Source organism: Plecotus auritus (assembly GCF_963455305.1).
Source record: "Plecotus auritus genome assembly, chromosome: 3".
In the NCBI taxonomy this organism is placed as follows: Eukaryota; Metazoa; Chordata; class Mammalia; order Chiroptera; family Vespertilionidae; genus Plecotus; species Plecotus auritus.
Genome location: NC_137772.1, coordinates 185644190 through 185667794, shown reverse-complemented (window position 1 = coordinate 185667794; position 23605 = coordinate 185644190). Strand labels below are relative to the sequence as shown.

The window sequence follows — 23605 nt, the reverse complement described above, 5'->3', positions numbered from 1 at the left end:
GAGTACTGAATTTCAAAGTAGCCCTGATAGTGACTCTCAGGTGTAGGCATAGTATCTCCCTTCAGGGGAGGAGGCAAAGTTACAAAGTAGCTGAGTTTCTCTTTTTAGGAAAATCTTTTCTTTAAAACGTTTTTTAAAAAACATTTCACTCTGAAGTGTAACACAATACATAAAAGATGAAAGAAATATATGTGCAGTTTAATATGTCACATGGGACCCAGGTCAAGCATTAAACATTGCTGGTACCCCAGGAATACCTCTACACCCCAACTCACTTCCTGCAGCACCTCCAGTTACCATTCCCTCCACTTCTTCAAGTAACCAAATTCACTATTGTCCTAAATTTATGGGAATAATTTTTATTTGTTTTACCATCTATGTTTAAATGCCTAAATTCTATAGTTTGATTTAATTCCCCCAAATAGTGAGCTTCCTTGGTTCACCAAGATTCATTTATTGTTTAATTTTTTAAGAATATTTCATGTCTAGTGAGCAAAGAAAGGAATGCATATGAAGTGCTAGACAATAACAACAAAAAATGCCTTTTCTTATATCACACACAAGTAAAATAACCTATACAAATATTGGCCATTTTCATCCTATATAATAAAAGGCTAATATGCAAATCGACTGAATGGCTGAACAACTGGTTGCTATGACATGCACTGACCACCAGGGGGCAGACACTCAATGCAGGGGGAGCGCTGCTTAGTTAGAAGTCGAGCTCACGACTGGTGAGCACAGAGGTGGTGGTGGGAGCCTCTCCCACCTCTGTGGCAGCACTAAGGATGTCCAACTTCAGGCTTAGGCCCCACTCCCCAGTTAGACATCCCCCGAGGGCTCCCGGACTGCGAGAGGGCACAAATTTCATGCACCGGACCTTTAGTATAATTAGAAAAAACAATAGAACAAAAATAATTCATAGCAATGTGTTTATTTAAGCCCTAGCTAAGCTTTCATTTACAAGCAAATATTTTCAGGGCGGGGGGGCAGGATTCACAAGACAATATTTTCAAATGTTATACCATCTACATAAAAATTAAACTTGCAGAATTTACAAATTAATATTCTGAACAGACATAAATTATACATCCTTTTGCAAAATCCAATCTACAACATTTAAAAATTCATACAGTTACAATGTAAGACATTCTCTCTTTACATTCTACCTATTTACATAGCTTTTCCCACCACAGATGATACAGTTTTCATCATAGCTACCAAGTTTGCAAACATAGTGTATTTAAAATATATTTAGCAGCATATAAAAAAATTAGATAAAAGGGGAGGAAATACTACTATTAAATAAAAATGAAATTAAAAGGTAATCATAGAAACAACTCCATAGGAAAATAGATCAAAATATATTTCTGTTAGGACATCAAAAATGTTTCCCATCACAGAATATATGCACAGCACTAATACAACAATTAACGGCATTTTAGTCCTGAGCACAGGATATATATAGCACAGCTGCAAAACTTTGGTCAATACAAGTAAACGTCAACATTTAACACAAACTGTTTAACATTCTTTGTTAGTAGATTAAGGTCAATTCCACCTTATGAAAAATCATCAACACTATTCATGTTATTTTTTGGGAACTTTGAAATTTGGGAACCCTCCATAGACTGATATATATATCAGACAAACAGACCACAATTTGACTACATTTCCAATATATTTAAATACGTAAGTCATCTGAACAGACTATAAATGAGTAAACCATCAGTGAGTTGCATAATATTCCAAGTGTATTTTCTCACTGTCACAAAAGCAGACATTTTGTAATTCAAATAATTTGAAAGCGTGTGTTTTTTTAATAGCTAGTCACAAAAATCCAGCCACAATAAAAGTGCGAATCAGGCAGTATTATCAATTATTAGGACATACATGTATTCAGAGATGTTACTATTAAGCACACAGGATTGTACACAATTTTACTAGAATACATTTACATTCAGAAGTTGGATTCAGATATATAGTTTCCTGTTAATCCCATTCATAAGTTTTTGCCTAATAAATGTAGTGTAATATTTTCCATGAAGAATATACAGAGTATTATCACAGTATTCAGTTTATGACTATCTTCATTCATGTTTAATTACTGGCAACATCTTCCCCCAGATCTCCTGTGTCGGAGATCTGACCATCTTGCAAATTGCGAGCCTTCCAAATTCTCACAGTTCGATCACTACAAAATAATAAATTAAAAATGAACATGAGAAAAGAGGCAGAAAGATAAAGAAATAGCTCTTACAATTACTTATCATGGAAACATTTTCTAAATAGGTCTTTAATAGATGTAAGTAAAAATATAGCTTGTGCCATAAGTATATCTAACAGGGCATCATAATAATGATATTAAAAATAGCTCATATTCAATGGACACAGACAGTAGGGGGGTGAGGGCACATGCTGAGAGGTGGAAGTGGCTGGGGAGAGGTCAATGGGGGGAAAAAGAAGACTTATGTAGTACTTTAAACAATAAAGAATTTAAATAAAATAAAAAAGCTGAGTAGAAAACGGAAAAAAAAAATAGCTCATATTATCAAGACTATGTGCCAGGCATTGTTACATGTGCCCTTTAAATACATTAATGCACTTAATTCTCTTTAACTAACATAAGAAATAGATAATGCTATTATTCCCTTCTTATTGATGAGCAAATTGAGGTCCAAGGTTTTCATGTTCTACATTTCCAGATATTTACAACCTACAATATTTATTAAATCTGAACACAAGTAGCTAACATGGAAAAAAATCACATAGGAAAAACTTACTCAGATGCAGTAAAAATGTGGGTGGAATTAACACATATGGCATTGATAGGACTATCATGACCCTTCATCTCTCCAACTGGCACAAAAGTATCCACATTCCAGAGTTTCAGAATGCCCCCTCTGCAGCCACTGAGCAAAACCGGATGGCCTGGCACCACTCCCAGGGCACAGACCCAATCCTTGTGTGCGTTTGGAACTTGCTGAGAGAAATAAGAGAAATCTAAAGCTTAAGGGGACATACATTTTCACACGCAAAAAAGTTACAAACATTTTTATTGATAAAACTCAATTTTTGGAATGCTGAATGGCCTGGAGACTGTAAAAATCATTTTCTATGCAATCACTCTTAGGGACTTAAAGAAATCTATAATTTGCCTCACTAATTATCATCAGTAATATCAGTATTAAAGGCTTATAATGTTAAAAATCTATAGAATCTAAAGGACTTAGAAAGTATACAAAATTTGTCAAACGTTACATCCTCTTCATAGGCAGTAAATATCTCACCTTTCCCAAAATGTATTTAATAAAACAAATTTAAAAACTACAACCTGGCATGTAGACTCTAAGGATTGTCTCATAAAATCACTGACTTAAACTTTTGTAGAAGACAGGAGCTAACCCATCCTTCCTATATAATAAGAGCCTAATATGCTATGTGTCCCATCATCCGGTTGTCATTCAACCAATCAAAGCATAATATGCTAACAATATGCTAAGGCTGCTCAACTGCTTGCTATGATATGCACAGACCACCAGGGGGCAGACATCAACCGGTTAACCAGTCACTATGATGTGTACTGATCAACAGGAGGTAGACACTCTGACCAACAGGTTAGCTTGCTGCTGAGGTCCAGCTGATTGGGACTGAGCGAGACAGGCCGGACTGGCTGGCCAACCTCCCACATCCCTCCCTGACCCCAATCGTGCACCGGTGGGGTGTCTTGGCCTGGCCTGCGCCCTCTCGCAATCTGGGCTAAGGGACCCCCCCACCCCCCGCCAAGTGCATGAATTTCGTGCACCAAGCCTCTAGAATATTATAATAAGCAAACAATAATTACAAGATCAGACTGTACGACTATATTTTATGCATAAATATTTTTATATACACAATATAAATGTCACACCATGAATGTGTGTCTATAAGAGCTTTTGAATGCAATATATCCATCTGTTACTGTTTTTTCTATTAATATTCCATGCTACTTATTTATTTTATTTTGTCTAGTCACAGGCAATAGCAACTGCAATACATACACACCTGTACATATACAGGAGAAAGCTTGAAACTGAGAACAATTTTATCTGTTAGCTAATTTCTTCCCTTGGGAATTAGGGAAATAGAACAATATTTGATTGTAATGACACAACATTTCAATCCAACTAGTGTTCTATAGGAAATGAGAGAACCAACACTTTTAGATGCATGAAGATGTTCCTGTAAGTTGAGAAATCATTTATACTACTTTGACTTTAGCTAAACTCGTTACTCTGTGGAATATGTGTACATAAAACAAAACAAAACAAAACAAAATGAGAAACTATAACAGCTCTACACCAAGACTGATTTTATTCAATAAGCACATACATGAGACAATCCCAGATCTTTTAGTGCCTAGTCTCCTCTTGTTGATGAGGTATTTAACAAATGTCGAATGTTGCCCTTCTCATAATTAGTAACTCAGGTGGGTGAAAGGAAATACTCCTTAAGAGGAAGCCCTTATTAATATTATTCCTAAACAATGAAGATTTACAAAGAGGCTCTTCACATTCTTATATAGACTGCTGAGTGGCTCTGAAATACCCACTCCATTCTGTGAAAAGGTTTTACATTACCTGCAGAAGATCTTTTTGTGCTAAGTCCCATTTCTTGATTCCATTATCTCTGGACCCACTAAATAGGTTATCCCCTTGTATGGTTAGCGCCTCAATGCCATCGTAATGAGGGGGTTCAAAATTGTGGGTGGGACTCACAGTTCCAAGAGCCCCTTCAGTTACATCAAACATCTAAAAAATAGCAAAAAGAAAGCAGTCATCATATTTAACTTAAAATAAGCACAGAAATGCATACACATGTATATTCATTAGACATTTGTTTTGTTAGAATATCTTGCTAAGTTAACTAAATTACCTGGTCTGTTCCACTCAGGATGAACCTGAGTCCCACTTTCACACTATTTTGCTTATGTGTCTCATGCTTACATGCCTTTTAAGAAAGACAATCAATTTTTTTTATGTATAATCCAGTTGAAGGTCAAATAAATAACATAATGGTTATTTAAACACTATTAGAAAGCTCTGGAGTCCTGGTAGCCATTTCAAATTCCCTTAACCATTTATTTTAAAACCTTACTTTTATTTCAAAACCTTTCATTCCCCTCAGTTGCCCTCACCTCTATAAACTGCTGACCTTGTGATTTCCTGAAAAGGCCAGCATGATTAAAAATATATTTTTGGACCCTTTCCTCCATTCCAAAGTTTCCTTTTATCTTCAAACATTCTCTTACCCTTCCTTTCTTTTCAGATGCTAGAGTGTACTTCTTCCCAAGGTTCACATCTTTGATCTGGTTCTAACTCCTCCTACCACCTCCATCAATTGCCACTTCACTCTTCTCCTTACACTTTTCTTCTCCACTAAGCCCATTTCCTAAGCATATAGACATGCTCAAGTCTACTGAATACAAAATCCTCTCCCCTTATTCATTTGATTTTCAAGTCACTAGCCCATTTTTTGTGTCTTACTCAGAGCTACACTCTCTCTTACCATACCCTCTTTTTATTCCTATTGGCTCTTACAGAGCTTTCCCAAGGCTGAGTCCTATCAACTCCTCTCCTTCGGCCATGTCATCTACTTGAACTCCTTGAACATCTGCTTCCATATGAATGGCTTCCAAACCTACATCTCCAATTATAACTCATCATGAACTCTGGGCTTGCCTTTCTAATAGTCTGCTGGCTTACATAAGGATGTCCTCTGTTATTACCTCAAATTTAACATTTCCAAAATCAAACTATACATCTTTCCTTAGCTTATCTGCTAATTTTATAAAATCTGAAGACATAATATGCTCAGTATAAAAGATGGTGACAATGAGACTCAAGTATTAGTTGGATGACTGAATTAAAATCTTTAAAATCCCTCTCAACCTATCTTCTGTCAAAAATGGGAAGATATGATTAAATAAGATGTAAAATCAGGAACTCTGAGTGAGGAAAAGATCAGGAAGAAAAAGCAAAGGCTAGAAATAGGAAAAACGAAAATTGATTAAGAGAAAGGGTGAATGAGTTTGAATACTTCAAACTACAATTCAACAATTCTATTATACACACTTTGATGTAATGATCCTTGGAGCCAGTGATGATTAGATCTTGTCCATTGGAAATCTGATCTACAGTAAGGCACATCACAGGGCCTAGGTGTCCCGTTAACTTTCCTGTAGATTGGAACCTTTAAAAAGAAAGAAAAATAATTTTCTTTGAAAATATTCCTTAGCATGCTGATGCCAACCTTCAATATAAATAATCTATATTCTTTGATAAAATAGTTCACTAATATTTTTATTTTAGCTCCACCTCTATTCAACTCTGTTCAAAATTAGTTTTTTAAAAATAGCCAAAAGAAGTGAAAAGAATCCTAATGATGGTATTCCAAAGCTGATAAATGTCATTTAGGTAGTAAACAAAGAGAAAGCAAAAGTCCAAAAAAATTGCTTATGACTAATTTTAACTCCCAACCCAAGTCCAGAAAAACATTAATCTGTTAAATATCTAAACATGTGATAGACATATTACTGATGTTATTAGATCCAATTTGAAATTTGATTAAAACAACTATATCACTAAAATAATTTGTCTAATAAATAAGAATATAGAGAAAATAAGATTATTTTATTAAACACACACAAATACCCTCACATATACAAAAACACAGATAGGCACTCAAGTATACACATACATACATCTATGCACACATATTTATGTATATATGTACATCAGAAAATAGCTGGTACATGTTATCAGTTATTATAAAGATATGAAAATGACCAGAACATATATCGGGCTGGTAGAAAAATGTATGGTGTCAATCAATAGGAGTGACTGTAAACCTTCATTTCATAGTTCTATCTTAAATCCCACTGCCAGAATGCAGACATGAATTTGGCTTTCGAATATCAGTTTCTTGAAAACTATTCTGTTAGTTACTTTATTAATATGAATCAGTATTTAATCATGTTGCTGAAATCAACCAGGTCTCACAGGATCTAACTCTTCTGCAAAATAAAATGTATGAAGATTTTCAAAACCTGATGTCTTTTCTGCCTTATGTCATGATTTGTGTATCTTCCTCTCTGGTGTTCCTAATATGAGTCAAATGTATTCTCTTCAAGAATAAACTAACTCCTCGCTTTTCTAAGTTTCTTAAACATTTTATTTCTAAAACAGCACTGAGGATGGTGCTGCCCCTCTTTCTTTCTCGATCATCTATCTATAAATTATGCTTGTTATACTTTCTCAGCCGTCTGTTTAAATGTTATAACTAGTTATTCTGAAAGTTTCTCAAATAACTATCCCTTTGATTTACCAGTGACAAAGCCCAACTAGAGGGGAGGTACCCAAATTGCAAACTTTACTCAGTGCCCTGTAACAGCCTGTTTAATGGCCTTTATCCTCCGTTATAACACAAGGTCTCCAAAGGCAGATGCCACATTTGTCTGGTGTCATCTATATTCCCAGGACCCAACACAATGCTGGGCACTGCTTGCTTTAGCTGATGTTGAGTAAGTATTTAACTAACAAGTGAATGTTCTCTTGCTGCCAACATTTTAAGAACTAGAAAAGAAACTAAAATAAATACTCAACTAAAGGATAAAAGCTCCTATTTCACGGCAAATGAAAATCAAATCAAAGATGTATTGCCTTACATTTCAATGTATCAATCTTTTTACTTTTTAACCACTTTATCTTCTTGATATTCACAGAAACCCTTTAAGGTTTTATGCCCACATTTGTTCATTTAAGTCTATAAACTGAAAAATTAGAGATATAAGATGTTTAAATAATATTGCAAAACATAATCCTTTCAAATGTACTGGTAAAACTAGGATGAGAATGCTGGCCTCTTCCTAGAAAACAACACAATTTGTAGACAAATATTAAGAAAAGCTAAGGTTTTAATCCTATTTTTCTTCATATGCTTTTTTCCCCATCAATGGTACTTAAAAGAAAGAAAAAATTGTAAGTTTGCTAAAGAGAACAGAAGAGACCTTTGGGGGTGTTGGGCTGAATAGAAAATCCTATGATTTTCCTATTAACTTCTGGGGTTATAAAATTTAGATTTCAGATGCACTAGTAATGTCTGAATGCTGTATTTTCCATGTGTAAGAAGTACATTGTCTTCTACATTCTACCTTTTAAGATCCCACATTCTGACAGCATTTCCAGAAGCCGCATAAAGGAAAGTGCCAGTTGGGTTCAGTGCAATTTGATTGATCTGGTTCTCTCCGGAAGGAATAGCTACCGTCCGGCTGGTACTGGTAGAACAAACATCTCCAAGAGTAACTTGACCTGAAGATCTTAACAGAGACAGAACAAAACAAAAACAAAAAGTCACCGTTTCTGCTCATGAGTTCAGCTTCAAGTTCCATGAATTCTTGGAAACCTGCTATAAGCAACAACAGCATCAGTGCCCTTTTTGGTCACTGTACACACAGAACCTAGCACTGCACACACACATAGTTGGCACCTTAAATGATTTGAATGAATAAAACAAAATGACATGCTTAAGACTCTTAAAATGCAATTTTATTATTAAGTTAAGAATTACAAGCCCTGAGTCAAGAATGATTAAAATATCACTCAGAAAAGATGAGGTGACAAAAATTAAAAATCAAACAAACAAACAAACAACAAAATCCCTCAGCAAATGAGAGTGTCAAAAAGGTGATTGATTCATTTTTTCTGCAGCTTCCAGAAGCCCCCTGAGGGCCAGGCCAACCAATATTGCTTTTAAAATTTGCCCTTTTGAATTAAAGCCTCTGAGGACTTTTAAAATTATTTTCCATTTTTGTTTACTTTAGCCCATTCATACATGAATTATTTACTATGTGCTAAAAACTCAAACATAACTTATTTTTATTTCCTCTGGTAAATTCTAAAGGGTAAGCATATTTTTAAATTTTAAAACACTCTCTTAGCTAACTTCTAAAAATCAAGTTATAATTAATCTTTTCAAATTTGACTTTAGGGAATCAATTGGATTGGTAAATTTCTAACATCTTTTTTAATAAAATTTCCCTCAGGAGACTTGTATTCAGTACAAAAATTAGTAGTTCTCCAAATACAAATTAGCAATTAAAGGTTAATAATCCCTACCCTACATATTATTAACTCCTACTCTAAATCCCTAATTTTAGTAAAAATTAATCTTTCCTATGCTCCCTTCTCTTATTTATGCCATCAAAGTTCACCCTCAATTTCAATTATAAAACAGTTCATCAATCTTACGGCAAAAAAAAATCATTATTTGCTCCACATTTTATAGACATATATGATAAACATAGAAAACAAACTCATCCTCTAATTGTCCACTATAACCTGCAGTTATGAAATACCAAAGCTAATACTGTAAGTCCCTCCCCAACCCAATAAACCTATCAATTAATCAATACTTGCCAATTAAAGATTACAAACACTTCTTAACTCTCTACAATGGTGATTTATGCCATTTTCCAAGAAGTGTTATTCAGTTGAAGCAAGCAATGTAAGCCATTTAACTACAACACACAGTAAATACTATGAAATGTGATACCTTGTTATTTGGGAGCATGGAAATATAAAATGTATACTTAGTCAGAGATCAAATTATTTACCCCTTCCTGTTTAATACTAAGCTATCATATTTTATTTTCTCCATAGCATTTTTCTCTTTACTTTATCTGTGTTCTTATTATAAACATTTTACCATCCTTTGGAAGTAGGCAGATATCCTCTATAATAAAAGGCTAATATGCAAATCAACCAAACGACAGAACGACCAGTCATCGCACTGACCACCAGGGGGCAGACGCTCAACACAGGAGCTGCCCCCTGGTGGTCAGTGCATTCCCACAGCAGGAGCGCCGCTCAGCCAGAAGTGGGGCTCTCGGCTGGTGAGTGCAGCGGCGGCGGTGGCTGAAGCCTCTCCTGCCTCCACAGCAGCTGGAACCTCTTCTGCCTCCACAGCAGCACAGACAGTCGGACACCCCCTGAGGGCTCCCATACTGCAAGAGGGCACAGGCCGGGCTGAGGGACCCCTCTCCCCTCCCCCCCCCCCCCCAGGCCTCTAGTAAGTAAATAAAAACGCATTTATAGTGCTATCTTTTCTCATATTTTGTAAACAAGAACTGTTCACCCTTTATGCTACTTATCTTTAAGTTACTTACGTCAGTGTTCGAACACATTTTGCTGAATCTCTGATATCCCACACCTTAATATAAGATGTTGACACAGTGAAGACCAGGCTTGTATAATTACAGTATTTTACAGACACGACATTGTTGGGATGACCTCCCAGCGACATTATCTCCTGCCCGGTCACCAGATTCCATACTTTACAAGTACGATCTAAAACAAACAAATAAACAAGGGGAAATACTGTCAATATGAACTAAGTTAGGTTCTCTTAACAAAAATTATTTAAACAATTTCTCTCCTATGAGAAAGAAATGGGATAAGAAAACAGTAATTATCCCATTAATCTGCCACAGGCATCCTGACTCCATCCCTGACCCTCTGAAGCAGGTTCAAGGACAAAGTAGGAGTAAAGGATTAGATGAGAGCCAGGGATGTCTGGTGCATGCATTACGTGGGTATTAAAAAATAATTACATAACATTTTGAAAGTCATATCAAATAAATCAGCCTCTTCAAAACATTCTGCTTTGATCACGTCCCTACCTCCTCACAACACACCGCATGCATAAGCACAGGCACCTTTCTTTTCCAGGGGTCACTGTGTGATTAACTTTATTTTTGACGCACAAACATAAGCCTAAAACTATTCTATGTTGTTTTGTATGTTTTTGGTATGATGACAATCTAATTATCCTGGAGAGATCAATTTAATTGGAGTCATTAGGAAAGTATATTTTCACAGAGCAGATTATTTCTAAAATGGGAACTGTTTGCCATTATTTACAGTTCATAAGTTCTAGCAAGATTCTTATATGTCAGTCATAGATAATGAGCAATAAATGTTTGCTGATTAAACTGAATCTTATAATATCCCTAAATACTAAATAACTTTTACTAGATCCCCAAATTCCTGAACAGGCTTCCTTCTTCCCTTCCTAGCCTCATTGCCTACTACTTCTCTTATGTATATTCTACTATTGAACCCAACTGGATTTCATTTCCAAACATACCCCACTTTTACCTCCATGTCTCTGCTCATGCTATTCTCTAATCTTGGTTGCCAATCCTCACCTGTCAATATGCAAACCATCCTATAAGGTTCATTTTAAATTCCCCCTTGTCAAAGCCTTCCTGTTTCTCACAGATTGCCAAATCTCTCCCTTTTCTGAAACCCCAAAACTCTTGGTGTATAATTCTTTAAAGTGTATACAGTTGAGTTCTAGCTACCCGCAATTGTTCCAAAGGGGTTAAGATTGCAGGTCTGGAGACGAATAGACCTAGATTTCCAATCCTGGCTCTTCCACTTCCTAGCTAAGTTTTTCTGGGGAAATTATTTAATATCTTGAATCCTCAGTTTCTTCATTTGTAAAATTAGGATGTAACATGTATCTCACTGGGGCTGTAGTGAGAATTAAATGAGATAAAATTTTTGTAGTGTCTAGCATAGTCTCTGAAGTATAGTAAGTGTTCAAGAAATGGTGGTTGCCACCCACCTTATTTTCTTTAGCACGCTTTGCACTGTAATGGCCTCTGGTACATCGTTATATAAACTGCACTACTAAGCTCGGGGCCCTGCATGCATTCGGTACCCAATTACCAAACAGAGATGTAGTCTCTCAATATTCTATTTACATAACATCAACAGAGACTTTACTTTCTTCCCAAATATGAGATGATTTTATAGTTTATACGATTCAGTGGCTAAATTAGATGATCTTTCATATCCTTAGGGGTCTTAAGCGGTTTCACTTATTTTTGGTCAAAGCTTGTTAAAAATTCAGTCATTTCAAAAAATCTTAAGTACCCCCATGAAACCACTCCTAGCACCTTTTGATCCGGTGAAGAGGAGGTCATCGGTGGAATCCACACAGAGCACGGCTTTCGTGTGCCCCTCAGCTATGTGAACGCACTGAAGGGCAGAAGCTCTGATTCCTTTTGCAGCAGGAAATGGGTTGATTATGCCTCTGAGTTGGGGGGTGGGGTGGGAACAAAAACAAAGAAATAAAACTGACTTCAGTAGCTATACCATGAGACTAATTTTAGTTTTTCCCTGACTTTAAGAAGTCTTTCTAAATAATTAGTAATAAAATTCAGGCTGCTCCCTCATCTCTTTTTTAAGCCAAAGGACAGAGACAACGTGTGAAGTAGCAATAGTAGCAATGGAATACATCAACTCATTAGGCACCAGCTAACAGCTGCGCTCTATAAAGAGCAAAGCCTATGACACATTTGGATTTTCTTATTAACAATTTCATCTCTTCAGAATTTAATGAAGCAATATTGGGAGCTGTTTGAGTGCTGTGAATTCTGACAAATAAGAAAGTATATAGGGTAGCACTTGGAAGATGTGACTCTGTATCAAAAAGGACATTCTTGAGAAAGTATAACACATACCACCTAAAATACTGAGAAAGCAAATTTCAAACAAATTTGAAAAAAGACAAGATTGCATGGACAGAAATTCTAAAGGGTGAATGGTTTAAAAATACCCAAAACTTAAAACACTAACAATATCAAACAAGATAAAAAGACTGAGAATTAAAAAAAAAAAAAAAACAGTGAGATTCTGTAGGGATCTATCCCATGAGTTTTAATGTTTCTGGAGTTTCTGCTTTATGCTACTGATCTATGCACTATAGAAATGCACAGCTTATCAAAACATCATTCCTATCCTAAAGGAGTTTAATGCAGGATCTGAATTGAAATAATTGTGTCAGGAAGACTAAAGAGAGAATGAATTAAGACATGATAAATATATCAGTCAGAAGTTTCTTTGTTTAGAGCAGGAAGAAAAATTATATTGAAGTATGTCTATTATATAAGACAGATGGCATAATATTAGGACAAATACAGGGGTAAAACAATACTGTTTCTACTTCCCGATGGAAAAAAAAAAAAAAAACAACAATCTTCAAGAGATACAAGCGGCAGAAATGACCAAGAAGAAATACAAGCCCAGACTAAGTAGAACTAGCAAATGGAGACATCTGATGAATTCGGATTTTAAATCACTATATCATAGGTTTTTCAACGTATACGCCTGTGGGGACAAAAATCAATGGAGTACCTCCATTGGTACTCTAAGAAGATCAATAAAGGGGAAATCATGCAGACCCAATTCCAGAAAAGAGGGGAAAAGTGGATTTCAGAAATTAGAGATCAATAAAATTATTATAAACACTTAAAAATAAAGGCTCATCAATAATAGATAAACAAGCTCATTGATCTCATGAAGGAAGTTATTTATAGGGCTACGAGGCAGCAACATAGGGGAAAGTCATATTCACAAGATATGTTGACTTCAACAAGGCTCATGCAGTAAGCCTTTCAAAGGAAATCCTTGTGGAAATGGGTTAGAACAAAACTGTTGTAGTAAGGTAGTTTCAGCAGTGCTTGGAGTCACACCTAATGAGTCAATGATCCTGTCAGTCTAAATGGAGGTCTTCAAAATCTAGTCATGTTTTTTCTAGCCCTAAAGACAGAAATGGTATGTTTACTGCACTGAAATATTAAAAAGTTGGCTACTGTGTTGTATTGCCTAGAAAAAATGACTGAAACAAAATTCATTTATTGTTAAGTATGTATTTAGCATGAAAATAATCACTGAATGATATCCTATATAATAAAAGGCTAATATGCAAATTGACCAAACTGTGAAATGATCGGTTGCTATGACACGCACTGACCACCAGGGGGCAGATGCTCAACCCAGGAGCTGCCTCCTGGTGGTCAGTGCCCTCCCACAGGGGGAGTGCCACTCAGCCAGAAGCTGGGCTCACGGTTGGGGAGTGCAGTGGCAGTGATGGGAGCCTCTCCCACCTCCATGGCAGCACTAAGGATGTCCTACTGCAGGCTTAGGCCCTCTCCCCACGGGGAACGGGCCTAAGCCATCAGTCAAACATCCCCTGAGGGCTCCCAGACTACAAGAGGGCTCAGGCCAGGCTGAGGGACCCCCCTGAGTGCACAAATTTCATGCACAGGCCTCCAGTTTAGACATAAAACTTAAGTCAAAGATATAATGGAATGTTCAAAGTAGGAAAGTGGTGTAAGTGATTTAGTTATTGAATACATGATTAATGGATTGACAATTAATGGTTCCTCTCCCAACATTTTCAGGAGAAAGTAATATAACTGCTATATTCTACCAAGGCCACATCTGGAATGGAGTTCAGTTCTAGTTGCCACATATTCAGCACACTGAAAAACTGGGCACTTTCCAAAACAGTGGAAGCAGAATGAAGGGTCTATAGACTCTATCACATAAGGAACAGATGATGAAACTAGGCCTATTCAGATGATAAAAGAACATTCACTGGAGAGGACACAATAGCACAGTGAAAGGGCTGGATATTTAAAGAATTGTCATGTACACAGAAGAGGAACTATTGGGCTAATTCTGGTATAACTCAGGCGGGCTGATGAAAAACCAATGAATAGAAATTTAAAGGAGGTAAATTTAGGCTCAGAATTTTTAAAAAACTTTATTTTTAGGATCTAGCTAAAATGATTTAAAAAAATAAAAGAAGCACCTCATCACCAGAAATAATACCAGGAATTGTTATCACTAGATATATAAGTACATGGTCTAATGCTTTTAATTGCACACATGTGTCAATCTGAGATTCTTTAAATTAATGCTCAGTAACTTGTTTGTAACATAAGAATTTATGCAGATTAAAACTGAAATGGGAGCAAAACGTCTTCAAACGTCTGACTCTGGCATTTGAATCTCTCTGTTGCTGTTAGGTTGTTAGCTATGAACTGAAGCCATCAAAGTATTGCTTCACAAGTTCACAAATGTGATCTAATGCACAGTCAACTGCTACTGTTACATCTTAAATAGAAAATATATGTGTGCATATTCCAACAAGCTGACTATAAAGATGGGAACAGTCTAAGAGCTGTTTCTGATTTGCATGTAATGACACAAACCATCCTTAGGAAAAAAATCAGTAGCCTCAATTATGTGACACTATGTCTCCAAAAGATTTCCTTCCTTCAAATTATCAGCTTTATCAAAAGAATTTACTAAAGCTTCCCCAATGATATAACACCCAACACAACTCAATATTATCCTTCTTTTTCTAGCATACCTTTTTTTAAAATCACAAAACCTCCCATAAACTCTTTATTTAAAATGCTAAACAAACAAGAAAAGATAACCATACTGACCTCCCACATTTTTTATTGGAAATAAAGAAAAATAATCTCAATGTTAAATATAGCATTTTATTAATTAGACACTGAAAAATGCTCTCAGATATTCATAGTATTAGGGTTAATATATTATATATAACATACATATATACCTTTATATATATTACCTTAACACCAAAGATAATAGAAAAAGATATAGAAATTGGAAACATACATCCATGGTATTTTTTTCCTATTAGAATTAATCTATTCACATTCTGAAATATAGAAATCAACTTTAAAATAATTTCTTTAAGTTAAGGTTAAATGTTGCAAACTTTTAAAACAAACCTGATTTGAAGGAGAGAAAAAAAGTTTATTGTTGTTCCATGCAAACCAGTAAAGTTTGTAATACCGTGAATGAGATTAATTTCATCTCCCTCCCCCTGCCTACCTTTTGGAGGATCTACTGCTGATCAGCAAAATGGCCATAAACAGGGGAAACGAGTGCAAAAAGAGAGAAGACAAATGATAAGTGGGAAGAAGAAATGATAGCAAAGATGAAAGAGAAATTAAGGGTCCAAAAAAAAGAAATCCTTAACATGAAAAAATGCAACATTGTTATTTTTAAAATACCATCAATCAATAGGGAAAAAAATTTTAAAAAGCTCTTCTACATTCTATTTCTTTCTCTCTTTTTTCATACCATAGTATCCTTCTTTTTCTAGCATACCTTTTTTTAAAGTCACAAAACCTCCCATGAACTCTGTATTTAAAATGCTAAACAAATAAGAAAAGATAACCATACTGACCTCTCACATTTTTTATTGGAAATAAAAAAATCACTGAGGAGCAAAATTTCTTGAAATCAGTATTCATAGAACTTAATTACTTAAAAAAAATCTAGGTTACAAATAGAAAACAAATATCACAAGTTTTTATGTTATTATACAAAAAAACTTTGCCACTACTTTTGTCTTAAAGGTGCATCATTAAAATGAGTATGTTAAAAAATATTAGTGCATCTAGCTGGTTTACAACAAGTTATACATGCAACAAAAATGAGATTTGCTTAGTTACTAGGAAGGCATTTTAGAACACCATGAAATGCCAGAATATAGAAAAGATAGAAAGAAAGTACCTGTATACCTCCGACAGAGAGGAATCACTTTCATCAGACCTACAGCGAAAGAGTTAGAATTATGAGGAGAAAGAATACAGATGTCAACAGATAAAGACACTGAGATTGAAATGAAAATCAATAGTATTATTGAAATATAGTAAACACTTCCTTTATTGTGCCCTGCTTCTCTATTTGTATCGGATAACAGCAAATTCAATGTCTAGCTAAGTCAGACAAGCTATTCGATTCTTATGTTTTCTACCAAGACTTTGGGGGGGGGGGGGGGAGGTGGATATTTCTATTACTGATCCACAGAGCCTATCTATCCTTATTTCTAAAATTTAGGTCCTGAAGAGGGACAGTATCAAGTAAGTAAAATACATCACTTCAAGATTCTTCCTATTTAATTGACTAGTACCAGAAAATGTTTTCCATTTTAATAACTATTCAAGAATTTTATTCATCTTGATAATTACTTTAGATTTGGACTCTTTACTACGGCTGTTGCACAAATACATTACATGTTTGAAAGGAAAGCAAATCACTCAATTTAATAATTTTTCGTTTTAACTTATCTTAACAATATGGAATTCTGACCAGGGAGTCCCTCCCTAATAACTGGGGAACTTTAGTAGGATTTTTATAATAGATGACCCACTCCTGTCAGCAGTGGGTCCTATCCCAAAACCTCCATGTCTGGCAGTGAGTCTGGCTATTATGAAAATCTATTTACCTGTAAATAAGTTTGGGGAGGATGAGGGGAGGGTGAGTGCTGCTGGCATGGAATGTAACCAGAAACAATGTGTAGCTGGTGAAACATGCTAGTCTCAAAAAGGAGTCCCCCAAAAAAGTGATCCAGAAGGTGGCTGAGCTTTTGAAAGTGTAGAGTTCAATTATTCTAAGTGACAACTTTCAGAGATGACAACACAGTCAAATTGTTGGTAGCTGATAAAACATTTCAGTACAAAATGTGGAACTATGATGAGATTGTCAAGATCATCAAAAGACTGGCAGAAAATTTTATGACTGTGAATGCATGGTAAAGAAAATTTAGTAATTTTTCATATCATTAGTGAAAATGGACTTCCCAAAAGCATTCCTAATGTTCTTCTACTCTTTTCTCAGTTAAATAAGAGATATGATGTAACAATATTAGAGTCTTTTCAGTAACAGATAACAATTGCATATCTAGATCAATTTAAAAGACATGTCATCAGCTGATTAAACCATATTAAATGTGATCAAGAATTGTATCCATAAATTAGGTAGATTAAAGTTTTTTCAACATGTTATTGTGTTTCTCTAAGTCTACATAGCCATTCAGCATCAACTAAACATGCCGGACATCTTAAACAAAATCCTATAAATTTCAGAAATTGTTGAATTATACAGAGAAATTATAGCATAGAAAACAAATAATTGGGGTGGGAAACTGGATATCAAGTACATCCACATACAATGCTATCATTCAAAATCAAAGCAGATAAGTCAGAGTTAACAAACACTTTATGGCAGCATTGTTAGTATTGAATTCTTGCAAGAGAGATTCTGGCTCAATGTGAGAATACTTTTTCAATGAATATTTAATGAAAATAATATTTTCCACATTCCTCCAACTACCCTTTCCCCAGAACACACCCTCAAACCTACCCCCTTCACCCGTAAGGGTACTTTTTTATTCCAAAAACTATTATTGAAATTTACTAGTGGATTTGTATAGAACAGCCAAGTAATAATAACATGTTCCACATGTAACAGTGATATTGTAATCTGTTCTATCCACCAAAGGTAAAATAATTTGCATCTTTTCAACCCAAGAAGTCTGGATTAGAGACTTTTGTATGCTCACAGAAGCGGAAGAATCCCACAAAATTTAAACTTGAGGTAGTCTCAAAGATATTTCAAAGCTAATGTACTTGTAAAAGAAAGAGCAAGACAAGTGCTGAAAGTGTAGCGATGCAAATCTACAACAGGGAATAATGTTCAGCAGGAAAATAATTTTCTGTAATATTGTCTCTATGGTTCATTTCCTGTTGGAACAACACACAAGCGTTCACAAGTCAGACTCCATCTCCCACACAAAGAGATGGTTACGTGTTTTCTACAGACTGTATTGACAGGTTCAGAATATTGTAATAAATCGTTGGGGCTCTTTTCCATAATGACTTACTTATCCTGCTGAACTGATGTGTTTCCCTGAGAAACAGTAAGACGATTAAACACATTCAGTTCATTACGGGGCCGGCTTGGTGGGGAAGAAGGAGGTGAAAGACTAGCCTCTGAGGTTCCAGAATCTGAGCTACAAGAAAAAAAGAGGTGGCTTTAATTGGTTATGCTTTGTTAGGAATGTTATATGAAACATGCTTTTCTAAAAAAGCTTTTAATTAGAGAAATCCTTCCTTCTTCCCTCCCTTCCTTCCTCTTTTCCTTTATAGTAAGAAAATGCACTCTGAACAATTTAATTTTTTCCCATTGAATTTTGTAACATTGGCCACAAGATGGCACTAAAGAAAGAGTGCTATCTGCTGAACTCTAAAGTCGGTACAAATAAAGCAAGCCAAATTTAAAACTATACAGTTTTAGAACTGAGACCAAGATGTTCATTTTACAGACAAGGAAACAGACCCAGAAAGTTTAAGAGTGATTTGCCTACTCAATTGATTCATTCATTTATATTTAAATTACTTATTTGCTCCATTCCCCCATCTCCCAATCATTCTTGAGAGGTCTGATTCAGTAGCAACAAATTACATCTTTAAACACAGGAAGCAAGGATGATTAGAAGGATAATTTCCATGACATTCACGTCAGCTAAGCCAGTGGTCAAGGCAGAGCGTGTGCATGCTGGCACAGGGAAGGGGGTGGTACAACACCGTCCACTCAGGTACAGAAAAATGTATAAAAACTTATTTTAATATTTACTTTTGTGGTAAAGGAATTCGCTTTACCAACATTTAAATGTAGATTGGCATCGATATTCTCACTCGAGGCTGAGTCAAAGATCCACCTGCCACGTGCAGCGCATTAGGCCACACACAAGGTGGAAGGGTGACAGTGGCCCTCACCCACTCATTCACCTTTCTGCAGGTGGAGGTATTGCAATTACCCAGTGGGTCATCAGGTTATCTTATGTATTGTTCAGTAAATAAACCTTCTCAAAACACACAAACAGCTTTTAAAAGACGCTAGCAGGCGCTCTCTCCCCAGGGAGCACCTGCCTGCCTGCCGTTCCCTTCCCCTCCTCCTTCCCCCACCCCTTATCCCTTCACCTCCAAGGGACCCCAGGAGACTTGCAACCAGAGGGGCACTGGGCAGTGGCAGCTCGTCCTGAGCTCACCCAGGACCTGTCTCCAAGGCCCCCTTTTCTCTGACTTCCCAGGGAGCCAAAGCAGCCCGGCTCTCCTATTGCTTCTTCAAATATGCCCTTCCTTGGCTCCTTGTCTCACTCTCCCGTGTATATTTTGGCTGTGGTCAATAAATTCTTGCTTGTTTTTCCACAAAAAAAAAAAAAAAAAACGATTTTAGCAAAAAAAAAAAACACAAAAAAATTGGGGATAATATCGATTTAAACATAAAAGAACAGCAAGAAAATGGCACAACTCAGACACCCTCCAACACTAGTTTTCTGTCAACCCTGTTAAAGTGGTGAAGTCAAAGTGGTTTTGTCAGATGACAACCAAGATTAATTTCAAATTTTTCTAGAGGACTCATATTTAATAAGTATCTCCTCAAGTGTATATCAATTCTTACAATAATAGGCGTGAATAATTGGAAAATATATGTGTACACATGATCAGGCACAAGTGCTCAATATTTTCACAGGTGTGTGTGAACAAGGAATTTAAAGACCATTTAGCCAAGCCAATAGCTGACTTGATTGTCATGATTAGTCAAATCTGTCATAACCACAGAACCAGCCTAAAATCTGGAAAATAATTTCACTGTTGTCCCTTAGCATCTAAGTGTCGCAGACATTTTATACAATCTAATAGATACAAAGCATGAGTAACTTACTGTTTTTGTTCCTTGGCCTTTGATTTTTCTGCTTTCTCATATGCCTTTCTCCTGGTTACAGGGGAAGGCTCTGGTAGTTTTTTCTCTGATAGAGATGACGATCTGGTACTAAAAATAGAAAAAGATTCCATAGTCATCTAATTTTAAGTATGTACATATAGCTTTATTTGGTAGACATTTAACCTAAATTTTTAAAATACATTAATAACTAGAACTCAAGAAAGATTACTTGGAAACAAAAAATAAAAACTAAAACTAGGATAGGAAAATATTATGAGTTATTTTTAGTTAATGGAAGCTTAACAAGTATATATTTAATTTTTAAATTGGCTACCATTTCAAATATGTGCAAACCGATTATCTTTTAATATAAAAAAATCAATATTATATTGCCAAATAAAATATTTTATTTTAAACATAAGTGTTTAAGTTTGATCAGAATTGCTTTAGTTAAAGAAAATTTGTCATTACAGTTTTGTAAGAACAAAAATATTAGACTATCAGAATATGAAAAACAAGAGATTTAATGAATTACATTTAGACATGGTCACACAAAAAATGCACAATTATTTAAATTAACTACAGTACTTAATTTGTAACTCAGAAATGTTTGTAATTAATATATTCTTGCCTTATAAATTTTAAATGTTAAATAGTAGTTATGTAAGACTATAATTTTTTTATATGGTGTAATACATTTTAATTGAAAAAAAGAATTTCTGCTATTCTTCGCTAGTTATATTAATAAAAAAATACAAATTCACTAAAGAATTAGAAAGCAATATCCCCAGAAAGGGTTGCACGATTCCTATTTGAAAGCAAAAATTAAGTATAAACTTTTTTCTAATTGGAGGAAATCAATTTTTAGAACTTCTGCATCCTTTAAATCATAAGGGCCACTTGAGTAAATTATTTCATCTATATATATAAAAGCCTAAGAGAGCATTACAGCCAAATGACCGGAACAACTGGTTGACCAGTCACTATGGCGCGCACTGACCACCAAGGGGCAGACACTCAATGCAGGAACTGCCCTCTGGTGTTCAGTGCGCTCCCACAGCTAACCTCCCATGGCCAACCAACCATCCCCGGTCCCTCCCCTCTGGCCGCAAACCTCCTGCAGCCCTTCTCCCTATCCTCCCCCCATCTGGCAGGCCCCAGCTGGCAGGCCCTGGCCAGCAGCAGGCAGGCCCAGGCCAGCCCAGCCCCTATTGGGACTGGGCAAAATGGCCCCGATAGGCTCTGATCTCCGGCCAGGCCTAGGGACCCCACCTGTGCACAAATTTCGTGCACCGGCCCTCTAGTTTATGTAATAAAAGTCATGCAGTAATGGTTCATAAAAGTTACTGCACCAAGCACAAGACCAGCTCTTAAATTTGTGCAGGATTACACAAGCATCCGCATTCATGAAAACGTGAAAATAAATCATGCAAAAAGAGAGATTCCAAAAGGTATTGTCTACCACCTGTCACAAAGGATACATTTTTAAAATTTAAAAAAGAAAGGCAAAAAGAAGATATTACCTGAATCTGGATTCCAGGTCATAGATTTAGTCTTGAAGTTCCAAAAGTCTCTACTCATCTGACAGACTACGCTGAACACATGTGGGTTCCTAGAATCTGTTATCACTTCTATCTCACTACCTTCACCCAAAGCATTTCTGCTACTATCATCTTATTAAAAAGCAATGGAGCCATAAGCTATCTACTGGTTAGCAATCTGTAGTAGCAAATCCAATAGTTAATTACATAGGCCTCAAGCACATGCAAGGAAGTTCTGTCATCATTAAAATTAATTTTGGAACTAAAGGTTGCAGATGGGCTTACTGAATGTAAGACAACAAAAATGTCTTCATACAATGCATGAAGTTATGGGAAATAGAGATATTCAAGGGGGGAAGTTTGTTATTTTTTATTATTTGCAGAGTCACATGGAGTGTGCTGCTTTTTGGGCAGTATATCTCAATGCTGGCATGTATTCATCCCATAAATCATTGGCCAGAGTATATGTGAGGGTTTGTTTGAAAAATATCATTTAAATCTTTAGCAGTGAATGATTGATCTAATTTTAATATAACTTTCAAAACACACACAAACACACAAAGTACACACACACACAAACACACACACACACACACACACACACACACGGACCTGTATAGGGAAATCTTTCTTTTTCCTCCAGAAAATAATTTTTAAAATCTCTAAATAAGATTTGTTTTGAGTAGAATGTTTTTTGTTCAGAACAACATAGATGGAAGAGAGAATATGTCTTCCTTCAAATCTGTAATAATATCAATGCAAATATTTTGTGCAAACACTCATGTCAGATATGCAATGTGCTTTAAGGCAAAAAGTGAGGAAAGCCCCAAGTGTTTTATGTTTGTATGTCATGTTTCATTTTTCTTTAGAAAGGTCAGCAAGGTTTAGTATCCTGACCAGGCTCTTAGAACTAGGACACACATAATTTAGAGCCAATTTAAGAGACTTTCAGGTTGTTGTTTTATATAAGGGCTTTATAGGTATACCATTAACCTAATTTAGCAATTGCCAAATAAATTTTATCTGCAGTTCACAGCTCAGTCTTTATAAAAATTATAATCCTCTAAGAAGGACCCTAAAACTGAGAAACAAGATAATGCAATTCAACAAAGAACATTTCCCATCTCAAGTCATTTTGAATGTCCAAAAAATTAGGTGAGATAATACCTAACAGAAGTTACATTGAAAACCAGAGATCTTATTCACATAAATTTTAAAAAAAATAGAAATAAGAAATTAGCAACATGCATATTAAAAAAGAAAAGCCAAAAGAAAGGAAGTTAGTGTAGCTGGGCCAGACTTACATGCTGCCTATCTTAGAAGGGAAGCCAGATGGGGGAGGGAGTTCTTTTTCCCTAGCAGAAGTAGCACTTGTCTCTGTATTCATTCCACTCTCTTGCCCTTCTGCAACAGCTGTAAGAGGGCCAGGCAAGGAAGCATCTCCTGTACTAGTGTCTGAAGCTAGTTCACTGCTATCTGCATACAGCAATTCCATCTGAGTGGTGGTCCTCCTTCGAGCCTAGTCAGAAAATGGGAGGAAAAGCAATCAGGAGCAAACTTTTGTACAGAAGATGATTAGAGAGTAGAGATTTAATATTAGTTTGAAATAGGTAAAAC

General features: G+C 35.8%; 1 protein-coding gene across 7 annotated transcripts in view; it reads right to left on the bottom strand.

Moving 5' to 3' along the window:
• Positions 1-916: 916 nt before the first annotated feature.
• The window catches only part of KIF21A (kinesin family member 21A), a 145357-nt gene continuing 122668 nt past the window's right edge, over positions 917-23605 (bottom strand). For 2 of the 7 annotated variants that reach the window (XM_080661273.1, XM_080661275.1), the window contains 12 exons: positions 23293-23507; positions 20448-20555; positions 18604-18732; positions 16452-16490; positions 15765-15782; positions 12002-12138; positions 10205-10385; positions 8192-8356; positions 6114-6231; positions 4620-4790; positions 2784-2983; positions 919-2194 (listed from right to left, as the gene is read on the bottom strand). In XM_080661273.1, coding sequence (XP_080517399.1) covers positions 2101-2194; positions 2784-2983; positions 4620-4790; positions 6114-6231; positions 8192-8356; positions 10205-10385; positions 12002-12138; positions 15765-15782; positions 16452-16490; positions 18604-18732; positions 20448-20555; positions 23293-23507 — 1575 coding nt within the window. In that variant the 3' untranslated portion in view covers positions 919-2100. Of the gene's footprint in view, positions 2195-2783; positions 2984-4619; positions 4791-6113; positions 6232-8191; positions 8357-10204; positions 10386-12001; positions 12139-15764; positions 15783-16451; positions 16491-18603; positions 18733-20447; positions 20556-23292; positions 23508-23605 lie in introns of all 7 variants that reach the window. The other 5 variants (XM_080661274.1, XM_080661276.1, XM_080661279.1 and 2 more) reach the window with 4 other exon arrangements.